The 23,100-nt window shown below is 45.8% G+C and overlaps 1 protein-coding gene across 14 annotated transcripts in view; it reads right to left on the bottom strand.

Annotated features, from left to right (window-relative positions):
* The window catches only part of HDAC4 (histone deacetylase 4), a 235,641-nt gene that overhangs the window by 159,873 nt on the left and 52,668 nt on the right, over window positions 1-23,100 (bottom strand). For 5 of the 14 annotated variants that reach the window (XM_021400678.1, XM_021400681.1, XM_021400680.1 and 2 more), the window contains exon 1: window positions 6,516-6,639. The exons of the other annotated variants lie outside the window; for them this stretch is intronic. In XM_021400678.1, the coding sequence (XP_021256353.1) occupies window positions 6,516-6,624 (109 nt within the window). In that variant the 5' untranslated portion in view covers window positions 6,625-6,639. Of the gene's footprint in view, window positions 1-6,515; window positions 6,640-23,100 lie in introns of those variants that run through there. 14 annotated transcript variants of the gene reach the window in all.

The raw sequence follows: 23,100 nt of genomic DNA, 5'->3' as shown, positions 1-23,100 counted from the left end.
GATAGCCAGACTGGACACATCTCCTACCCGGGGAGCAGCTATTTCAGAAGCTTTAAGGACTCTGAGAGGTTGCACAGCCCCTGGACTGGGATTACAGGGGGCACCACCATTTGTTTGACCCAGCTCCTGCTGTTTTCACACACATACAGCTGGCAGAACTCAGGAACAGCCCCCACCAGTAAGCAATCCTTTTGGTCCAATGTTTTAAGGATCAGAAGTAAGCAGAGCATGTTTATCAGCAGCCTGAACCCTAAGCAAGTTGAAGATGTGCGCAGGTAAAGAAGTGTTAGCATGTTAAAATGCAATCCCTTCTCTTAAAACACAAGAGAAAGGACAAATTTTGTTTGCTTGCTCCAATCATAATTCCAAAAGGTGCACATAAAAAATTCAAGAAATTGGCATACAAACTTCAGATAATTCCTTCTGCTCACTCCTGTAAGAGACCAAAGCAGCATCTACCAGACATGCTCCAGCACAGAAGAGTTGTGGCACCAGGAGCACATAAAGTAACAGCCCATGAACACGGAGCAACCACTAATCACTGTTTTTAATTGCTAAGAACAGAACAAGATGACATACTTTCATCTGCTATTCTGTACCGCTCCAGGATTAGGATTTCGGATGTTAGTGACTGAGATATCCTGAATCCAGACCCATCATTGCTCTGACACACGAGCACTGTAGTGAAGGAGCCGCTGGCCATTTTTCATTCTATATTCCAAATCTGCTCTAAAAATAAACACACCAACTCAAGAAAAGTGCCAAGGATGAGAGCTTATATTTAACCAAAGGTAAGGATGCAGCAATCAGAACCATTCAATTCATGGGACATTCTCTCTCTCTGTATTGGATTTATCAGCTTAAATTGTAATTATATTGTATTATAGTGTGTTGTTTTGCATTCCGATATTTTATTTAGTAAATTAGTTTGTTTCTCCTCAGATTGTTGCCGCTGTTCTTTGCTCTCAGGGCCATCTCCCTACCCTTTTCCCCTTTCCCCTTTTCCCGGGACGTGGGCCCTTGGGTCCCCCGTCCCCTTTGTCACGGAATCGGGCCTAACGCCTGTAAACCGTTGACACTCCCTCACCCTGATAATGGGCCCAAAGAAAAGGCATAGTCCCTGCAATGGGGAGATCCAATCGCTTGCTCCATCTTGCTTGCAGATTTTCTTACCGTAACAGGCTACACCACTGTAACCACTGGTTGTACAGTTGGATGTCAGAGAAGGAGTAGGAAGTACCCATGGACACTTTGGTGGGCAGGAAAGCATATACACTTGTAGCCAACTGAAATGGCATAAGATCTCAGAAGCACAAAGAGTTTCTGTAGGATGCAACTAGCAGCATGCTGCTTCATGATTTACGTTACATTTTTAGCATTTCTGATCTTCACCTATAATGGTGCCAATGGCTTAATCCTGCATGCCTCCAACTCTGACTTAATGCCAAATTCAGGCTCTTCAGCTGCCATGATCCCTTCTGCTCTCCACATTCTTCACAAGAAACATTGCTCCTCTCACTCCACTGAGATTGGACTTTGCAGTAAATGCACATCAGCTGGACAAAGGATGCTGGGACACAGGTAAGCATTTTGGTAAATAGCGGGCATTTGCACTGAACTAAATAGAAAAACATGAGAAAAGTAAGTTTTGAAGCAGAAATTTCAAACCCTGGGTCTCTTCAGGAGCAACCCCAATTTTCAAGCCAAGTAGAAGAGAAGAGAATACAATCACTTCAATTGGAATGGTCCTTTAAAGGCCATCTGGTCCAATTCCCCTGCAGTGAACAGAGACACTCACAGCTCAATCAGGTTGCTCAGAGTCCTGGCCAGCCTGACCTTGAATATCTCCAAGGATGGGGTGTCCACCACTTCTCTGTGCAACCTCTTCCAGTGTCTCACCACCCGTACTGCAAAAAACTTGTTCTTTATATCCAGTCTAAACTTCCCCTCTTTCAGTTTGAAATCATTTCCCCTCGTCCTACCACCACAGACCCTGCTAAAGAGTCTGTCCCCTTCTTTCTTGTAGCCTCCCTTTACGTACCGAAAGGCCGCTCCCAGGTCTCCCCAGAGCCTTCTCTTCTCCAGGCTGAACAGCCCCAGCTCACTCTCTCTGTCCTCGTAGGAGAGGTATTCCAGCCCTGGGATCATTTTTGTAGCCCTCCTCTGGGCACACTCCAGCAGGTCCACATCTCTCCGGTACTGAGGACTCCACCTCCGGACACAGTAATCCAGGTGAGGTCTCACAGCACAGAGCAGAGGGGCAGATCACCTTCCTCGCCCTGCTGGCTGCGCTGCTTTTGATGCAGCCCAGAATATGGTTGGCTTTGGGCTGTGAAGGCACAGTGCTGGCTTATGTCCTGCTGCCATCCACCAGTACCCCCATGTCCTTTTTGTCAGGGCTGTGCTCCATTCTTACATCCCCCAGCTTGTACTGTGGTGGGGGTTGTCACGATCCAGGTGCAAAGCCTTGCACTTGGCACTGTTGAACCTCATGTAGCTGTCCTGGGCCCACTGCTCAGCCTGTCTAGGTCCCTTAGGATGACATCCTGTCCCTCAGGCATGTTGCCAAAACACACAGCTTGCTGTCATCCACAAACTTGCTGAGCGTGCACTCAACCCCACTGTAGATGTTACTAATGAAGATATAAAAGAGCGCTGGTCCCAGTACCGAGCCCTGAGGGACACCACTTGTCACTGATCTTCATCCAGACATGGAGAAAAGAGTCCATTTTATCATGGTGTCAACCCAAAGCACCAAGTTCTGTATATGTTCAGAATAAGCTCAGGCTCTTGGTATCAGGGCTGCAAAGGTAGGCTGGAGAAGGAAGGATCACAACACATCAACGGCAAACCTCCAGTTGCTCATCGCAGCAGTCAGCTGGAGATGTGCAGTCATGGGGGTACATGAAAGTAAAGGAACATCACCTCCAGCTGACTACAGCGATGAGGAACTGGAGGATCCACCCACACTGGCATTGTGTATTGACTTCTAGAATGGCTTCATAGATGCTCAGGATTATTCTTTCCTATACGGACTCAACTGAGCTAACACCTCAGGCTAGAGGCATAGCCATCCTCTGCCCAACATACAGCTCCAGTGTCACTCCCTATTCCAAAGGGAATTCTGAGAGCTGCATAATGGGTTCCCCCATGTGGGAAAACCATTAGACACAGACTGCACGATGTACAGTGGTGCCATGCAGCTTGATGAAAACTAAGTCTCCATTCCATACCTGACCAGGACAGGCTCCATTTCCAGCCCCAAGAGCACACATGACATTAGGCTCACCTGCTCAATGGTGCTGAACGGCTTCAAAATAAGGGAAAGGCGCACTAACTTTAACATCAAAATGTGCCAAGAGAAATTCACAACAGCCATATTCTGTGCCAGGTTTTCCATGACAAACAGGACAAAATAAATGTAAAAGCATATTAGCAAGTATTACTTGGTCGTTCCTTTTGAGCCCATAAGCTTTTTACTTGCAACATGTAATCTTACAGAGGACTAAAAAGTAAGAGCACCAAACAACCCCAATGGATTGCATTTGCGTAAATGCCACCAGCACCTGCATGAGCACAGTGCTCAAGGTCTGTCCAGAGACTGTGGTAATGACATAATAAGAAAACTCAGGAAATTGTTAACATCTAGGTGAAGTCCAAAATCCGCATGGATTTCTTTGAACACAGAACCAGGTGACTGCATGATGAAATGTTTTTTGTGTATTACAGAGAGCAAAAATGTTTTCTTTAAAAAATAGATCACAGAATGCATAGGTTGGAAGGGACTGTATTTACCATCCAGTTCCATGCCTTCTGCCATGGGCTGGTTGCCACCCACCAGATCAGGGTCCCATCTGACCATCTGACCTATGAGTGCTGATGGAGGCACTCATAGCTTCTCTGAGCCGCCTGTGCCAGGGTCTGGGCCTGTACAGGTCTACAAGTGTTACAGAAGTAGAATATTTGCTGTGTGCTTGGGTATCTGATCTCCTTCTCAATCAAAGACACTACTCAAACACAGTTGCCACGATTCACCTTCAGAAGCAGAGAAATTGAGACGAAGTGAGCAAAACCTACTGGAACCACTCAAACATCATGCAAAAGAATGCACTGAAAGTCCAGAAGAGAAGATACAGCAATCCAGCAGCCTGCGTGCCAGGCAAAGACTTGTTAGGTTGTCGCAGGGGCCTTTCCAGCCCTGTTGTCATTCCCTCCAGGATGTTGCCTTAAAGGTAAATGAAAAATGGAAAATAAAAATAAAAAACTAATTCCAAAAATTAAATGAATGTTAGTTTCAAAAAAGAGTTTCCCATATGATGATGACGCATTACCAGCATTTCAGTTTAAAAGCTCACTCCACACTTCAGTAGAACACAACACTGACTGATGAGCACCGCAAGTACCAGGCTCCGGGCTGCACGAGCCTGCTGCAAGTCTGGCTGTGGGGAGCCCAGCAAGCAGCCTGAACAGAACCTGAGAGCTGCTAGAGGAAAGGTAAGCCCACTACTGGAGCCACAGGGAATTAACAAACACAGGCCCCACCGCAAGCAGGAAATTCAAAGCCACAGCTAAATAAAGCAAAGACTGAGAGTTGTAAGCAATGCAATAAGGCTGCTTGTCAGAACAGCTATGCCAAGAAGTTTCATCATTCTCAGTAATCAGAAAATATTTGAAAAATCGAGGCTTCAGCAAATGGGGGTGTGGGGAAACCCAAACGAACTGCTCACAGCGCTGCGGAACAAGGTGAGCACAGCCATACAATGCGCTGTTCCTGGAGCTGTTGGGCTGCTCCCTGTGCTGCGATCCCAGGGACCCGGCTGCATGTAGAGCAGGGTAATGCCACCAAGAGCTGTTCCACAGCCCCACAGGCAGCAAAACAGCCCAGGGGCAATTTCACATTTAGGAAAGGCACAAAATAGATTCAAAGCTGCTCGGGGATGGAGGTAAGCTTATTATTTAAGGTCTATAGATATTAGTACATCAGTACCCCACGCAGCTGGTGCTCCCTCGGGGTCCTGCTGGCAGGGCTGGGCTGTCCCTGTGCCTGCTGGAGCACAGGAGCTGCTGGCTCCTGCCTGCCTCAGGCATCTGCTGCCAGCACAGCACTCACCTCCTTGGTTTCTCAAAGTAGCGCACATGGTTATCCTGAACATGTGATCCCACCTGTACATTAGGTAAAGCAAACAACTATTACAGATCTCATGCTTTGCTAAATGACAAACAAATGGCCCAACCAGCTTTGGCTGCACCTCTCATTTTAAATTCCCCTAAATTTAAGGCAGCTATGTTTAGTTTTCCTCCAGAGGCAATGCTGCAGCAGCAGCCCAGCTACAAAGCACATTGCGACCCACACTTCAGTCGCTGTGCAGACAATTAGCAGGAACTTTTCATCCCTTGTACACCACCTGCAAAGCAGCAGCTGAAAACACTTAACATTTGTCAATTCCATTGCTCTGCGTAAGATTTCCCAAGCTGTGTATGGCTTTTCCATTCTTGGCCGAAGGGCTGAACCCCACCCCACATCCTCCAGCCTGGGTCTCAGCACAGGACAGCAAGCTCCCTGCCAGTGGAGTAGAACAAGAACCAAGCCCCACCTGCAAGCTCCGTACCAGCACTCAAAACCACACGTCTGACACAGTTTAGGCCAACAGGAAAACCCCTCAAAGTGCTGCTTATCCTGCCTCTGGGATCCCATCGGCAAAGCAAACAGAAGCAAAGAACAGCTCCAGCTCCTACAGTTCCTTCCCCTCCCCACCTGCGGATCTGGACTTTTGATTTGCCCTCTGCCACATGTTCAGAAATCCTTGAGTAATGCTGGAGAAGTCCTCGCTGCTTTACCTCGAATCACTCCTCAGTACCCAAGGCATGTACTTGAACAGCTCTCTCTGAACATATTGTTCTCAATCTACAGTTTAAAATTCATCCGTGCCCCTGCACTGTTGTCATCCTGTATCCCCATCTCCGGCACATGGGGGATTGACCTTTTCAGATTTACATTTACAATGTTCAGCAGCTCTGCGAGCTCTGTTACAGAAAAAAATGAACCAAGAGGAATTTCTGGAATGGTGACTGGACTGCTGCTGTTTCCTAGGGCAAAACACACACAGTTTGTGTTGCAGTTCGCTAATACCCTGCTAAACAAGGGAGAATTGAATGACAAAAGCAACCTCACTAGCTGGAATCTTCTGAAAGATGGAAAACAGATCTCCATGTCCGCCCACACGAAATGAAGATGCTTCAGCAGCCAGTGTTCAGGGGTAACGCAAACAACTCTCCAAATTAAGAATGGAAAAAAAAGACCCACAACAAATAATAATAATGCAGACCAGTAATTGTAATTCAAATGAAAAAAAACAAAAACGCACACAGAAGGCATGTGGTAGGACACTTCTCACGTTTCTTCTTTTCTTTTGTACTGCAGATACCATATTTACTTAGGAGGCATGCATGTTTTTCCTAAAACAGAGAACCCCTCCAAGCACCGGACTTGTGGGCACAGCCTTACCTGACCTTACCTGCACAGTCGCCCAGGACTGCAGAACCAGGTTCCCAGCTGCATTTCCAGGTATGGTCACCCTTCTTACATGCACAATCCTTATCCTTGGGCTGGGCTATCCAAAGCATCACCCAAGTAAGGTCTCCTCAGTCCTAAAGCATCCACATCCAAAAACACTACTAAAAACACAAAATAGAATTTATGGCATGACGGACTTTTCTCATAGGTGGAAAAATCCTCTTGGCCAGTAATCTTACTAATTGGCTATATAAGATTTTTTAATATCCTTTAGTCTTTAGCATGTTGATTATTGCAAATAAAGAGCATGACTAGGAGGAAATGGGATATGTTTACAGAGATGGGTTAAGCGGCATCCCCATGCATCTTCCCACACATCCCCATACCCAGACATGCCTTGGAGTTTTGCCATCCTGCAAAGCATGGGACTCAGCCCCAATTTCTTTTCATTCCCAAGTTCACCTGCAATGCACAGTGAGTTTTCCAACATTTTGATCGCATCGCCAGCATTGTACATGGCACCATACATGTACAGCACCTTTATACAAATCAGAAATACTCGCCTGTGTTTTCAGCAGTTATTCCTAAACTACTGAAACACAGTCTGTTCATCTTGTCTCCATCAATAAAACCTATTGACCAGTGTCAGACACAAAAATCCTGCGAAAAGGTAAAGAGAGAGAAAAGAAATTGATAGCTGACTGCAGAGGAGACAGCTCAGTGCCTTAAGAGGGCTGAGAATATTGGGAAGAACTATGGTACGTGAGACAAGGAGCAGTGGACTTCAAGAAAGGTGCCAAGAAATGGGAAACGAGCCAGAGTCAGCTAGAAACACGCCCTGACAGTGCTGCTCGGGGCCACCAGCCTGCTCACCGTTAGCATTTCTCTGCTAGTATCCCCATACTCAGCCTAAGCCACCATACACTTAAACCCACAGAGGTGGCATTTGAATCATACAATCATTGAACCGTTTGAGTTGGAAGGACCTTTTAAGGCCATCTAGTCCAAATCCCCTGCAATGCACAAGGACACCCACAGCTCCATCAGGTGCTCAGAGCACATCCAGCCTGACCTTGGGTGTCTCCAGAGACAGGGCATCCACAACATCTCTGAGCAACCTGATCCAGTGGAAGAGTTAAAAACCAGCCATAAAATACATGCTTATTTTCCTTCTAACTAAAGCTGTATCTCATGTTGCAACGTACACGGCCTAGAACAAAGCTGCTGACCCGTACATGGGAGCCTTGAGATCCCAAGGAAAGCAGCTTCATGCAAAGCAGTGCTCAGTTTGAGGGCTGAGGTTTTCAGAAGCTGCAGGGCTGTGAGATTTCTGCAGGAAGTCTGCACTGTTTGTGTGGATTTCCATTGGAAACCATAATTCATGACAGTTTCGTAAAGCCTTGGGAAAAGATCCATCCCTGAGAAACTTGGGGCAAAACAATTTGCAAGGAGTATTAAGAACCCCACACACAAACTCAACTTTTGCTCAATGCTTAGACAAAACAAAGTCACCAAGCAGCAAGTACTCAGTTCTATGCCTCACTTTATATCTAAAAATTATTTTGGTCAGTGTGATTCTAGCCATTGGAACAATTCATCCCGCTGCTCTGAGCAGACTTCAGAAGAGAGCGTTTTATTCAAGTGCCCCAACCCCATTATTTAATAGAATACCATGCATCAGCCCCACGCGCCAAGCAGCTCCTAATGAATGAGGCTTGTTGGACGCTATGCGTGATGTAGTAAACGTGAGTGACATTGCAGAGTGCAGGGGTTGAAGTCACAGCTCCTCCAGAGCAGGCACTGAACTCACCCAAAGAGCTGGAAGGCAAGAGAATTTAGAAAGTCGGGCTGTAGTTAAACCCTGATGTATGCTTCACTGTCAGTCTTCAAGAGAATGCCTGCAATTAAGCTGTGTTAATGATTAAAGCAGACTAAAAAAGCATACAGCTCCATCATTTTGGATGTTATTCCCAAGCTGTGAGGCAATCATCTCACTTACCAATGCTGGAAAGCGAGCGGTTTGCTCCAGTACTATTCACTCTGATGAGAAGCACTTTACCTGAGTTAAGAGGCAAACAGGGAAGCAAAGAAATGCACAAATAAAGCATGCATGGCACAGGCTCTTGACAGCAGCAATCCCCAAACCCAAAAGCTTCACGACTAACTTTGTCAGGGCTCATTCCTTCTGCAGTTCCCACAGACACACAAAGAGATACAGAAGTGGAGGGGAAATACTGCATAGTAGGTCTGTTCTCGGTCTGCAGGGTAAAAGGCCCCTTCTGGCAGAGCTCTGCTGCTCCATGAGTGCAACGGGTGAGCTCCTGCTGTCCTGGCAGCACGCTGCAGCAGCTTGCCTGCAGCACACCCCAACTGGAGACTGGAGCGATGTAAAATGGGTCTATTTTTACTCCTGTAGACACCATTGTAAATGCCTTATGATACGGTGGTTTTGTTACTCACAGAACATTATTATCCGTCCTCAAAAGGAGATGCTATATGTAAGAGAAAGAAGGACTTTGAACACACAGTTTGGAAACACACAGGTCAATCAAACAGGCTCTTGTTTACCCACAGCGGGGGAACTTCCCCTTTTAAGGAGGCACAGCAGTCATCTGGTGCTGCAGCACTGCAGCTCAGCCTTCCATAGGCACAACCAGGCTCCACCTGGCACATGGCACCGTGCACTCACTATGTGTGACAAAAACATTCCAGTCCAGAATGAGAGCAATCCCACCGCAAGCCCTCTTTACTACAGGGTCCTTGCAAACAAACAAAACAAAAGAAAAAAGAAAAACAACTTTAAAAAAGCCACTAACAAGAAATCACACCCATGGTCAAACCCCCATCACATGCATGCATAGCTTTCCAGCAGAATCCATGTGTATCATGATCATAGAATGGCTTAGGCTGGAAAGGACCTTAAAGCCCATCCATTTCCTACCCCTCTGCCATGAGCTGGTTGTCCCCACCAGTTCAGGCTGCTCATGGCCACATCCAGCCTGGCCCCGAGCACCTCCAGGGGTGGGGCACCCACAGCTCTAGCCATCACTGCCAGTGCCTCACTGCCCTCTGAGTAAAGAATCTATGGGGACATCAAAGAGCTCAGGATTCAGTATTGGAAGGACATCAGCATCTATGCTGCCAGCACATAAGAAGGCTGTAGAAATGTACGTAGTTATCTCTAAAACCAACTGCACCAGTAAAACAGCATAAAACAGGTGGCACTGCCTGATGGATTTAGTGTTAACTTCATATTGACAGGTCTGAGGCCAGGAGTACTATTTACGAAGTTTAAAATAAAACAACACATACAAAAGAAGATTCTCTCATAGCACAAACACTGCCAAGCCACCCAAGCACTTGGAAAGCTAGGGAAGCAGAGAGAAAACGTCCCAAAAAACTTGAAACTGCAGTTAGAGCACGACAATATCCTAGAGGATTTAATAATTTCCACTTAACTCAAGCGAATAGAAAGATTAACTTGAATTTCCACTGAATTATAACCAAAAGCTTTCCTTTGGTTCAGGATGGAAATATTTCTCCTCCTACTTTCTCAGCTTGCTTCGGATACAACTCCAAACAAGGCATGAAAGTGCCAAAACTTGAGCACAGTTTGTCTAATTGCAGCTATCCCTTGCATTTGGCCCTTGCTGGGGCCAATCTCTCCCTCAACACAGCTTTCTGCTCTTCTCTCTGCCAGACCACGCAGCTATGGCAGAAAGAGCTACAGCAGGATGGCTAGCAAGCCTGCTCTTTCACAGCCATCCCTCTTCTTTTTGGAGGCAGAAGCAGTCCCACTGCAAGCTGTGGTGGCAACGTAAGCACTGCTGCACTGAGCTCCCCGTGCCGCTGGGCTTGTCTGCTGGATCACAAACCACTCCATCAGAAAGCAGCTGCTGGATAAGACCTGCATTCTTCAGCATTTCAAAGCTTCTGTGGGCATAAGACATTTGGAGAAAGACCGTTTCAGCTGGTCACATGCAGCCTTAAAAAAAAAAAAAGCCTGCACTATGCTGTTTTTGTAAGTCTTCCCTCTCCCAAGTCCAGGAACAGCCTCGGCTTCTTCAAAGCCCTTTGTAGTACGCTCTGCTTTTACTCGCTCATTAGCCATAAGTGCAGCCATTTGCTAATTTCGAAATGCAGCTGTTTATAAATCAAAGTTCAAAAGGTGTTTAAAAACAATTTAGTTACTGCAGCTGGTGACCGCTGATCTTTTCAACTCTGGAAATACCCTTCTAATGGCAACATCATCCTGGGCACCTTATCAAGCACTCCCTGGTTTGGGGCTACGTGCTTGGGCTTTATGAGAGGTAAGAACAAGTGGACAAGTGTCAGTGAGAGCAGTGAGACCAACCACACAGTTGCTGGGCATCCACAACAACCAGCATGAGAACTCAAAAGGGACCCAAACAGGGATTGTCTCAGCCAGATTCATACGCAAGGACGTTTTCAGTGTCTAACCAAAAGGAATCCATATATGCACCTGGTTAAACAACTGGAATCTGACAGCCCACACACCCGAGAATTTCTGTGCTGGGGAACCCCCAGCTGATCATCCTGCCGTGCCTCCCAACTATGTGATGTCAGATTGTGGCACCCTCCCAAAGAGCTCCTGAGCCCCACCAGGGTCTAACACTAATTTATTCACAGTTCTTATTTAAAAGCTCTGATACACAGAAGCTTTGTCTGCATGTGGCTGTCTATGATAAAACACAATGACACAGATTTCTTCTTAAAGTTCTCCTCCTCTAGCATAGCAAAACAGGAAGTTTTCACTTAAAAACCTCAAGTAAAGAAAGATACAGTTCCCACACACACCCCAAACACCTCCTCCCATGCATCTTCAATCAAATAGAATCAATAGTGCAGCCAGCAGGATGAGGGAGTGATCATCCCCTTGTAGATGGCACTGATGAGGCCACACCTTGAGTACATTAGTTTTGGGCTGCACACTGCAGAAATAACAGCTAGCTGCTGATACACATGCAGAGAAGAACAATGAAACTGATGAAAGGACTAGAAAGCAAGTTGCGTGAGGAGCAGCTAAGGGAGCTGGGGCTGTTTAGTCTGGAGGAGGCTGAGGGAAGACCTTATTGCTCTCTACAGCTCTCTGTAAAAAAAGGTAGTGTCAGTCTCTTCTCAAGCGACAGGACACAAGGAAACGGCCTCAAGCAGAACCAGGGGAGCTTTAGATTGGATATCAGGAAGAAATTCTTCACCAAAAGGGTGGTCAGTCATTGGAATAGGCTGCTTAGGGAGGTGGTGGTGTCTCCATCCCTGAAGGTGTTTAAGAGACATGTGAACATGAACTTAGAGACACACTTTTGTAGTGGAATGATGGGGTCAGGCTGGTGGTTGGACTTGACAATCCTGAAAGTCTTCTCCAATCTGTGAATCAATGCAACATTTCAAACAGAGGTAGGACCTAATTTCATACCATCATTAGTCTCTTTTTAAATCTATTTCACATGTTCTACATACAATAATTAAGTATGATTCCTCTCTGCTGCACCATAGTAAGTGCTACCACTGTCCATAGCACCATAGCCATCACAGGACCAGAAGGGCCAACAAACAGAACACTGTGACCAGGATCTAAACTCCTTCTATCTCTATTAATAGTATACGAAGAGAAAAAAAAAACTGGTTTCGCAGTCATATAGTCCACAAGCATCAGTAAATGCATCAGCCCTCTGCCACCACCCTGAACATGGGCCAAAGAAATTATCAAGTTCACCAGCATAAGGATAGTGAAGAGGGATGGGGGTGGCCTTTACTTAAGAAAAACATGACAATGGTTAGGCACAGGAGAGCCCTCTGCAAAGTTGAAGACGACTGTTTCCTCCCTACCTTCAAGTAATTGTATAGATGCTAAGAACTGCTATGCTGTAAATACATGATGTAATGAACTGAGAAAGCAGGTTGCAAGCAAAAGGATTTAAAAGTGTTTGGCTTTTTTTTTTTTTTGCTTTAATGTTTGTGGATTACTGGTTTGTTTTGGGTTTTTGCTTTTTGTCAGAGGTTTTTTTTGTTGTTTTGGGGAGGAGGTTGGAGTTGGTTAAAATAAACTGCTTACTGGCAGTTCTCAGCATTTGCTAATTGCATCTTATTGGTCATCTTCTTTCCCTCTACAGGCAGACATGCCATCCCCAAGCCCAGAGGAAGAGACAAGCAGGTCCTAGTGTTTATCTCCACAGAGAGGCACTAAGGCTATCCAAAAATGGGACAGTTAAAACCAGCCAAAAGTTAATATTTACAAGTCCAGATGAGTCAAATACAGAGAAAAAAACATTGCATGCTCTCTAGTGTTTTATCAACATTTGTTGATTTATTTAAAAAGTTGGGTATAGTATGAGTAATTAATAGACTGCCATACTCCCATATGCTGCATCTGCTATAGCAATTTATTCCTATACCTATTTCATTACTTGCTTTGGGAACTGAATGAGATAAGGATCAGCATTCTGACAATTGGAAATTAGCTCATTTCCACGGCTGTCAGAAGGAAAGTGGGAATTAATCCTCCAATTTCATTCTAAAAAACTGCGAGAACAAGTTGAATGTAGAAAAAAATACTGTTTCTTTGTTTGTAAGAGGGGAAAGTGTTTGGAAGAGCAGTGGCCTTATTTTGCTGGCAAGCCTACAGCCCATGAGATCAGTGTTTTGATGAGCACAAGGACTCGTGCCAGAGGGGGATGGGAAGGAGGAGAAAAGACTTCAGTGAGCTGCAAGCATGGGGAGAGCAAGAGGCCGGGAAGCAGTCTGAGGATGAACTAGGTTGGGTGGGTTGAGGAAACAGGGAAGCAGAGTGCACTTATACATGATGATCAGAGCTAGTAAGGTGCAGGGGACCTCACATGGATTCTGAAGGCTGGGAGAAAATGGCTGCTCTCACCTGGAAGGGTAAAAACGATAGCAGAGGGTTAAGCAAAGAAAGAGAACTGACGCTGCATAAAACATGACAGCACAGACCTTATTGTGTCTAACTTCTAAGGCATACCTTCACTGAGGAGGCTGAAAAGGGAACAAACAAAACTCCGTGCATTTCTTGGAACAGCTCGCTAACTACTTGAAAGATCACTAGCTGGGTACACCAGCAATCTTAAGTGAAGGGCAGAGAAAAGTTCTGCGTCTGATGACCGGTTTTTTTTTTCCTAATCCCTTTGCGAAAGGGATCCTGCACATCAGCAGCATCAAGCTGTGTCCCACCCCATGGCTGAGTTTGCCATACAGATTTATTTCTGGGCTCGCAAATCACTTCGAGTTGGGAGCTCTGCTCCAGCATTGACATCGCCTGGCTCACAGTCCTGCTGCAGTCCCAGTTTCTAGGTCAGGAAGCACAGACTCACTGCCTAAAAGTTGAGATAATTCTGGAAGAAAGGACTCCCACGTTTGGAGATGTGTAAAGGTGATTCTAACAAGTTTAGCTTGATTGAAGCCCTTCTGATCTTATAAACAAACAACTGAATGTAAAGACAAATCTATATCCCTTTAGAGAAAATACTGAAGAGTAATCTTGGGGGAAAAAAAACAAAACCAAAAAAACAGTCACCACACACAGAGAAACTTGGGTATGCAAGTCTCTCCAATTTACGCCCAAACTGACAAAGAGCTCAGTGATAGCACAGCACATCAGTAGGAGAGAATGGCAGCTCCCCATCTCCCACTGTAACCACAGATCTGTCCCCAGAGCCTGAGCACCCACCACTGAACCTCAATTCCAAAGAATCTGCTTGAAGCCATCACTCACACACTCGCCTGGGTCTTGTGATCCCAACTGCGAACAAAGCTTCTCTTAAATGTGGTTTGATTGACGCAAATCAAGAGCTGAGCGGGTGATTCATAGTTGTCAGACCGTAACCCTCGCATAAAAACAGCATGTGGACAAACTTGCTGATGCACTCAAATGCTCAGCACGTACTGTGAGAGGCAGAGCCGAACACAGACCTCTCACTATAACATCATTTTTAGCCCCCCTCCTCTCCTCTAGGACAGGATTTGGATTTTCCTAGGTAACAGAAAACATCATAATAAATCTCCAAGCATAACGTGCACAAGAGGCATTTTGCTGTGCTTCCCTGCAGCTTGGAAGGAAATATTAATAATCTGAACAGAGCAAAGGCATAATCCAAGCAGAGTTCAGGGATAGCCCATAACCACACCCCACACATTTTCTGCAGTTGGACACGGTTGCCACAGTGCCAGCCATGCATTCTGACCTTTCTTTCCCAGTTGCAAACTACTCCCTCTTCCTTTATGGTAGACATTTTTGCTTCCTTCTCCTTTCCCTTCCTCCATGTAACATCCTGTACACAGGATGGGGTTGTAATGAAGATCCAGGGAACTAGAGGACCCTCTGCCAGACCTGGGTGCCAGGGATTGTCATGGAGCAGATCATCTTGAGTGCAATCACATAGCATGTGTGGGACAACCAGGGGATCAGGCCCAGCCAGCATCGGTTCACAAAGGGCAGGTCCTGCCTGACCAACCTCATCTTCTTCTATGACCAGCGACCCGCCTGGTGGTCATATGCATAAATCAAGGCTGTTGATGTAGTCTACCTACACTTCAGCAAAGCCCTTGGCACTGTCTCCCACAGCATTCTCCTGGAGAAGCTGGCAGTCTGTGGCTTGGACAGGAGCACTCTTTGCTAGGCACAGAACTGGCTGGAGAGCCAGGCTCAGAGCGGTGACAGATGGAGATAAATCCAACTGGTGACTGATTGATCATGAGAGGTGTTTCTCAGGGGTCAGTATTGGGGCTGTCTCTGTTTAACATCTTCACTGATGATCTGGACGAGGGAATTGAGTGCACCCTCAGTAACGTTTGCAGATGGCACCAAGCTGGGAGGAAGTGTCGATCTACCTGAGGGCAGGAAGGCCCTACAGAGGGATGTGGACAGGCTGCATCAACAGGCTGAGGCCAGCAGGATGAAGTTCAAGGCCATGTGTTCATAAATGCAGATAAAAGATGTACAAAAAGCTGGACTGTGTAGAAACATCCCATGCATCTCAGTCCAATGTGCTAGAAAAAAAATATGAAAAATAAATGTGATGCAACTCCACATGCCTTCTTCACCCACAGAGCAGTTCAACTGGAGAGCCAGCTCTCTGGAATGAGCTGGCATGCTTACACAGATGTTTATACCGAAAGCATGATTCCTACTTCAATAACATCACATCTGCCCCAAAATCAGAACTAGAATCCTACTACTATACTCCTAGACTGCACAAAAGTACATTTGTATTTCCAAATTCAGTAAAACAGCATGGGTCCAGACCCCCTGTTCTGGTCTTAAAAGGATAGAACATGCGGAATGAGTGAGCTGCTGGATCACAAAGAGGTTCCTACCAGTGCTGTGCTGCAGAGCTCCCCTTCACGCAGAGCATGCACAGGCTTGGAGGATAGAGTGCACCCTCAGCAAGTTTGCGGCTGACAGCAAGATGTGTGGTGCGGTTGACATGCCTGAGGGATGGAACGCCACTCAGAAAGACAGACAGGCTTGAGCAGGGGGCCCAGGTGAATCTCATGAGGTTCAACAAAGCCAAGTACAAGGCCTTGCACCTGAGTTGTGGCAATCTCCATAAACACAAACTTAAGTAAGAAGATTCAAACAAGCATGACTTCTCATCTCTTAAATCCAAGAAGCACTTCAGTGAGGTTCGAGTTCCCAGGGTGCACAGAACAATGCCTCTGAAATATGCGTACGTGTCACTGCTGCCTACATCCTACCTTGCCTTCCCCACTTACCATTGCTGTTCTGCTAGGAGGAGGGTATTTTAACAGCAGGATAAGACCTGAAAATGCTGTCAGTGCATCATATTCTTCCAGATGGCTCAAAAGCTGAAAGTCTAAGAGATTCGTGGCACTGCAGTTTGACATCTCTCCATTAGCGCAGCTGGGACCAGCCTAAAGAAGTCTTCCCACAAACATAGGACTAAGGGATCTACTCACCACGATGAAAATAGGGTGAGGGGAGCAGAAATGCAGAAGAAAATTTGTGAAAAGGACAATATCATGAAAGAGTGAATTACAGCACGTTTAGCACTGCATCACCAAAGCGGCCAGCCCTCCTCAGTTTCTGGTTTAGTCATCATTTTAAAAAGACACAACTTAAAGCACAAAACCCTAATGAAATTAGCTGATGAAGCACAGCAGCATGTCACTGGAAAGGAAATTAAGAAGCTAATCTGACGTGCTATTTCTTGGTATAAACAAATGTGGTCCCATGTTGGCTTTAAGCACTCTGTCAAACACACAGCCACTGGAGCTGAACAGGCTCAAGGCCCCCAGGTATTAAAAGCCACTAAAACAAGCAGTGCCTAAAAACCTTCTGGCAGCTCATGCATTTTCACCATTCCCTCAGTAAGTAAGGCTGCAGGTAATGAGGTGCTACGGAAGAGCAGCACTAGAGCAAGCCACTTCAGAGTTCCCACAACCTCAAAACTAGTGGTTTTAAATGCAGGGCCTCCCACCTGAGCTCACACAAAAGTCCCCTTTCTTTGCTTTTTAGTAAATAATAATGATTGCAAGATTTTCTTATAGTTTTTTAAAGTAGCATTGAGTTCCCAGTTGCTACGAGCGCCCATGCAGCCACGGCAGGATTTGTGTCCAATTACACTGCTGCCCAAGAACCTGGCAGGTTGCACCTTCAGCTGTGCTCTCCAAACGACAGATTGCTTCTTGTTGCGCTGGCAACAAGTGCCGCTTGGCACTGCCACTACTTACAGCCGTACGCAGCTCAAGGTGCAACAGCAGACAAGTGAATGACTTGTCTTTGCCATTACTGATCCATACAGCACAGATTACATAAACAGTTGTTTCTTGCTCGTTTCCACTCCCCCAGCATCTCCCCTGATAGAAACATGCTTGTCAATACAGCAGCTGCCATCAGGCAGCAGAGCTGTTAGCAGCTGCAAGGTCTGTGGCTTGGAACTCTAGGTGAGCTTTGTGAAGATGTGCAGAAATACAGCTGTAAAGCTGTAACAGGCAGCTGTACCCAGGAACAGGAGAGTGGTAATCTCTTCCCACACTGTTCTCCTGCAGCTTAAACAGAGCACAAAGCCGGTTTTCTCACTTTCAGTTGCTGGAAATCCTGGTTTAAGCATATCTGCACTAGTCTTCTGGAATTTTTATAGCAAACTTGTATCTAGATTCCACTTTCTGAACAAATAGTCCTACTTCCCTTAAAGCCATTACTGGTGTGTCAACAGAGTATTATTTTCTGCATATATCCTTACCTTTCTCCATCTCTGCATAGAGGACACAGCTACAGTGCGTCCTGGAAGCAAGTGCAGTGCAGTGCATACAAACCTGCCGACCTCTCCCTTCTTGGTGCTGTAGGACTGGATCATCCCTCTCTGCAGGGCTGCCAACCACTCTGCCTCAACAGAAGGCAGAAGCAGTACAGAAGCAACTCCAAATGTCAGGAGAAGCATTTCATTTTTAAAGACAGCAAAAAATTCCCATTGGCAGTGAGAAGAGAAACCACTGCTGGAGACAGAGCGTGCTGGTGATGGCACAGCTCCGGCTGGGAGCTCCAGGAATAGCTGTGCACAGGCAGAGATCAGTGGGTGAGGTGGTCAAAGGTACACGACAAACAGCTCAGCGTGCCAAGGGCTCGTACTCACTGCTGGAACACCTACAGCTCACACCAGTCTCCCCGTGAAGAGAAATGCTGAGAGATGCGCTTCCTTCTCCGTCCCCTTGGAGGGGAACAAAACCTTTCTGCACCTGTCTATCCCACCGGGCTCGACATGGAGCTCTCCACCACTGATGTCCTCAAAGAAGGAGCTCCTGCTCCACAGGCTGGGGGCATCTCCTCTGGCACACACAGGCCTCAGCTGCTGCTGCTCCCAAGTGATGGTATCAGAGGCAATGAGGGCTGGAAACCTGCTCTAAACAGGCAGAGATGCTACAAAAGAGCTGTTAAATATACATGTGAGTGCTTTCTTTTATCTGGCATCAGCCAGTGCACATCTTGTGTCTTTTGGGTCAAATCAGGTTATCAGAGCTCCGTCAGACAAGGACCCAATGGCTGCATTTTAACTGCGTGGTTGTCACGGTATTATCTAAGGGTCTGCGTCCGTGACAAGGGGAACAGGCCCGAAAGAAAAAAAACGAGAAAAAAGAGGAAGGAAAGGAAAAAAAATTGCCGGCGGTAAGGGCCAGCCCCCGGGCGGTCCGGTGGCTAAAGCGGCAGAGAAGCCGCGGAGCCGCAACCTGGGAAGACAAAGGGAAAAGAGGGAAAAAGAAAAAAAACAAAAAACAGCGGCACCAATCTGAGGAGGAACAACCAACTTTACTAAATATATCAAAATGAGGCTAGTAGAATTATATTAGAGAGTTTACAGGCTGAAAATCTTACACAGTAAACTGCAGGAGGACCACGTGCTTTCTCCGCCGGGCAGGAAGGAACAAACCCCGCGTCCCCCACGCGGCTTCACCACCCCCTCCCCTAACGCAAAAACCCCTGGGGAGTGCACCTCCTCCCCTCCCCCTCAGAGGGCCACACCAAAAAAGGTAGTTTGCAGTAATCAGGGAATTAACTCTTTAACTGCCCGTACCTTACATGATGTAATGATGTGGAATACCGACAACAAAAAATCACAAAACCATAACAATGGTGCAAGGAGAGACTCCTGCACACAGATTTCTCAACGTTTCGCCATTTTAAAATTTAATTACAGCTTGAAGAAGAGAACATGGTTAGCATATATTCAGAGCTCAGGGCTCTGAAACTCACTTCCATCCACAGATAGAAGCCACCGGAAAAAGAAAAAAAAATCTTTGTTTTCCCATCAGTGATTTACTCAGCTTAATTTTGCTTGTTGTGCATTGCAAAAATCAATGCTTACCTAAAGAGCAGCCTGTTGAGCAATACGCTCCATGGCTCTGTTGCTACCGAAGCCGAGCTGGACAATACACTCAGGAATACCCTATGCCTGCTCCTCTCCTCAGGTTCTGCTCCATTCCACCCCCAGGACAACTCCACTTTGCAGGAAGGCAACCACAGAGCACACCCATCACAGAGCAGAGGAGATCACAACAAACACAACCACTGGACACTAACTTCCAGCTCTGCTTTTAGCAGTTTGTTTCTCTACCTTCCAGAACAGGATTTCGAGTCTTTAACCACGAGTATTCATTCTGTGCTAAGGACGCACACCCACAGAGCTGCCTATTCTGTGCCACCCTTTGCATAGCTCAGACTTTTCTTTCAGAGTCCACAAGTTTCTCATCAGAACATTTGCTTCAAAACCCAGAGGATCTCAAGTGATCAGCCAGCATTAAACCAGCAGACCTACTTGAAGAGAAATATCTAAATATCCATTATTCCTTTTTCTCTTTACATGAAAAGAGCAATATACCATACAGCCAACCAAAGACATTATACTTTCCTGCAGCCTCAGCAGGTGAGGAGCCACTTGTACCGTCACAGCCCACATCTGCACAGATTGCCAGCAGGTACTTTCCTCCCTTTTGCATTTAAAGAGAGTAAGTTCAAGTCAGCCTGTTGCCCTAGCTTATAGTATACAAAATAGTTGTGTAAAGGAGCTGTTCTGTTGAACCAGTGCCATCCCTGCATACATCACCTTGGGCAAAGAGCACACAGAGACAAGGTGCTTGCTTCCCTGTGGAAGATGCGTATATGCATTTGCATGTATGTGCAGATATTTAACAGCAGCAGAGTTCCCATTTTTCACAAAAGCCCCATTAATCAATACACCCAGACTGTTCTATTCCTCCTCCAAGTACGTGCTCCACTGAGCTCCCATTGCTCATGGAGCTCAGCAGCAGGGAGGACAGCTTGCTCTGGTGTTGGATGCAAAGAGTGCTTTCCATCACAGCAAGGAGGTGCCTCCCCCGCCCGATCCCCTATGTGCTGAAAGGTTCATTTATTCAGGAACCAACTACAGTGGTACTCCAGCTTACCTGGGAAGGCTTCCCATTCACCACAGGCGAGTGGAGTTCTCAAGACATGAATGTCTGTTTTATGAACATCTGCACTCCATGAATGCTCAGAGTAAGATGCGTATAAATGCAAGGATTGTGCACATGGCAATGCATTATATCTCCAAGCAAAGAAATATTCGATCCAAGATGGCAGAAAAGCCTAAACCAGTACCAGTCAGAGATCTAGTCACATTGTCTCCTAAAACTCAGACACACCCCTAGCTAGTCCCTTCCTTTGGCATCACCATCCAGCTCCCTCCAGTGCACTCTTTCAACACAAAACATAGAACACCTCAGAACTCTTCTATTCCAGGTGTAAAACAGTCGCCAACTGAAAGATGGAGCATATAAGTACCACAGATCCCTAACAGCCAGTCAGAACTCATGGCTCCAGCATCTTCAGCTTCCTCACCGTGAGTCTGCGTAGAACCCCCCAAAACAGCATCCTATGGACTACCTCACAACCTTTGTTGAGATTCTGGTGAGACAGTAGAAATCTAGATTTTGGGGAGAAGGGAAAGAGGGAATGAAGGCAAATCCTCTCCCCAGCACAGACAACACAGGTCAGCAGCTTTTCTGAGCTCTTTTTTCCAGGGCGAGATGACAAAACTTTAGAAAACAGCAGTTGCCTTTGGGTACATGTGAAACGATCTGCTCGACTTTGTGCCATGCTTCAGATCACACAGAAAATGCAAAATGCATAGCAGAGGCAGCACGCCTACAGGTGAGGGCAGATTCATGAATTGCTATTACAAAAAACCACAGATATACAAGGGTCAGCAGTGGAGAAAACAGACATTTTACTCAGGTTTCCTTTATTATTGTTTTGATGTCAATGACAAATTAAAAGTCACTACAAAGATGCCAAGTGCATCTTCATAATCATCGAGCGTCTCAGAGATTCACCACCACTGGTACCTGTTGCCATAGTACAGCTCAAATCCATAAGCAAAGGACACATATGCAAGCCCAAATAATGCCAATACCTTTTCATTATGCACATAGGAAAGTTTCTCCCATCTCCAGATGAAAATCCCAGTATTCTGGACTCTTGTTAGCCCAGCTCCAATCTCCCTTTGAAGGCCAAGACACAAAATCAGTAGGAAATTGTGTCCTCATTATTGCAGCAGCTCATTTGGTACTAAAGAAATAAAGTTCTAAGCATTTCCTTGAATTTTTAATACATCCTTTACTATTGTTGTATTACACAAGTAAGCTTAAGCCTCCTTTCATTTTGCAAAATTTTAGATCTTAGTAGATAAAATAGATGATCAAATGCACCCCCCCAAACCTTCAGACTGTTAAGCACACCATACTTTCTTGCCTCTTTTCACTGGAGGCTGTATGTTCCTGCATGCAGATTTTGGATGGTTTGGGATGGAAGGAGGTCACTTCGGATGGCAGCACAGTGTTGGGAGCTCACTCTGCATGGATCAGCAGCAGCAGTGTGCTGAATACTTCATCATACACTTACCAGAAAAGTGAAACAAAAAAAAAATAGTAATACCTTTACTTCCCAGCCAGCCCACCTGTAACAGTTTCATGACTTGAAGCTCCTACACATTTCAACAGACAGCCCAGTGAGGTCCAGGTACTGCCTTCCTTTTGCACCAGCTCCTGCTTACAGATCTGACAGGTAAACGTGCAATTAGGAGAAAGGCCCACACATGGAAACTCATTGCACTGTCCCTCACCCTGATCCCCCGGTGGGTATTAGTGCATCAGACAAAGCTGCATACTTGGAGAAATGGCCCAGCTCCGAGTGAGGAATGTGTCAGATCGCTGAAGCAGCAACTCTACAAAACAGCTGAAGCCATGCTTAAAACAAGTAATGGCTCTCTAGCCAAAAGTTCTGGGTTAAATAATGGGGTAAACTAAGCATGAGAACCAAGTATTTTTTAGTGCCTGCAACTCAATCCTTTGGCACTGGCTGTTTGTTTCATCAGGTACTGTAATACCAAAAGCTTTAATATTTCTAGCAGAAGCTGAAATTTTTCCATAGATGCTGACCTAAGTAAAGGAAGAGCACTGAGGGTGAAAAATATTCAAGTTGCCAGGTGAACTTTCTTCAGCTTGTTTGATCCAATTACTTACAGTTTGCATGAAAACATAATTCTACTGTTGGGTGTTTGAGTGCATGAGTTTTTCTGTTGTTTAGACCCAAACCAGTTGTGTAAGAACCATCTCAGAACCTCTAGTTCCCAGGAGCTTGCTCCTTGACACAGTGCCAGTAGATTTTAGGCTACTCCTGGACATGAACCCATCCAGCATTTTGCTTAACTTGCGCTGGTGCTTCAGCTGTGCTACATTCAGCATGATTAAGAAATCATAAAACATCTTTGCTAGGCAGTAACCTATCAGCAATGCTGCATTTCCAGGTCAACAATGTGGGGTAACTTCTTTCTTACAGCCTTATGATTTTAAAGCATCTTTAAATTATTTAGAGACCGTAAGATGATGTCTCACAGCTGTAGAGTTGACGAGGTAAAGCATTTCAGCATTTAAGAACCATCAGGTTGATTTTATGAAGCAGCATCATTTTCACAGTAGCCTCAATATCTCTGCTCCATGAGCTACTTCTGCTTGCATGAGTGCATGCAGAAAAAAACAAACTAGTAAGTAAAAATAAT

Source organism: Numida meleagris, chromosome 5 (genome assembly GCF_002078875.1).
Source record: "Numida meleagris isolate 19003 breed g44 Domestic line chromosome 5, NumMel1.0, whole genome shotgun sequence".
Lineage (NCBI taxonomy): Eukaryota > Metazoa > Chordata > Aves > Galliformes > Numididae > Numida > Numida meleagris.
Note: the sequence above shows the minus strand (reverse complement) of the source record. Positions and strands in the feature narration are given on the sequence as shown.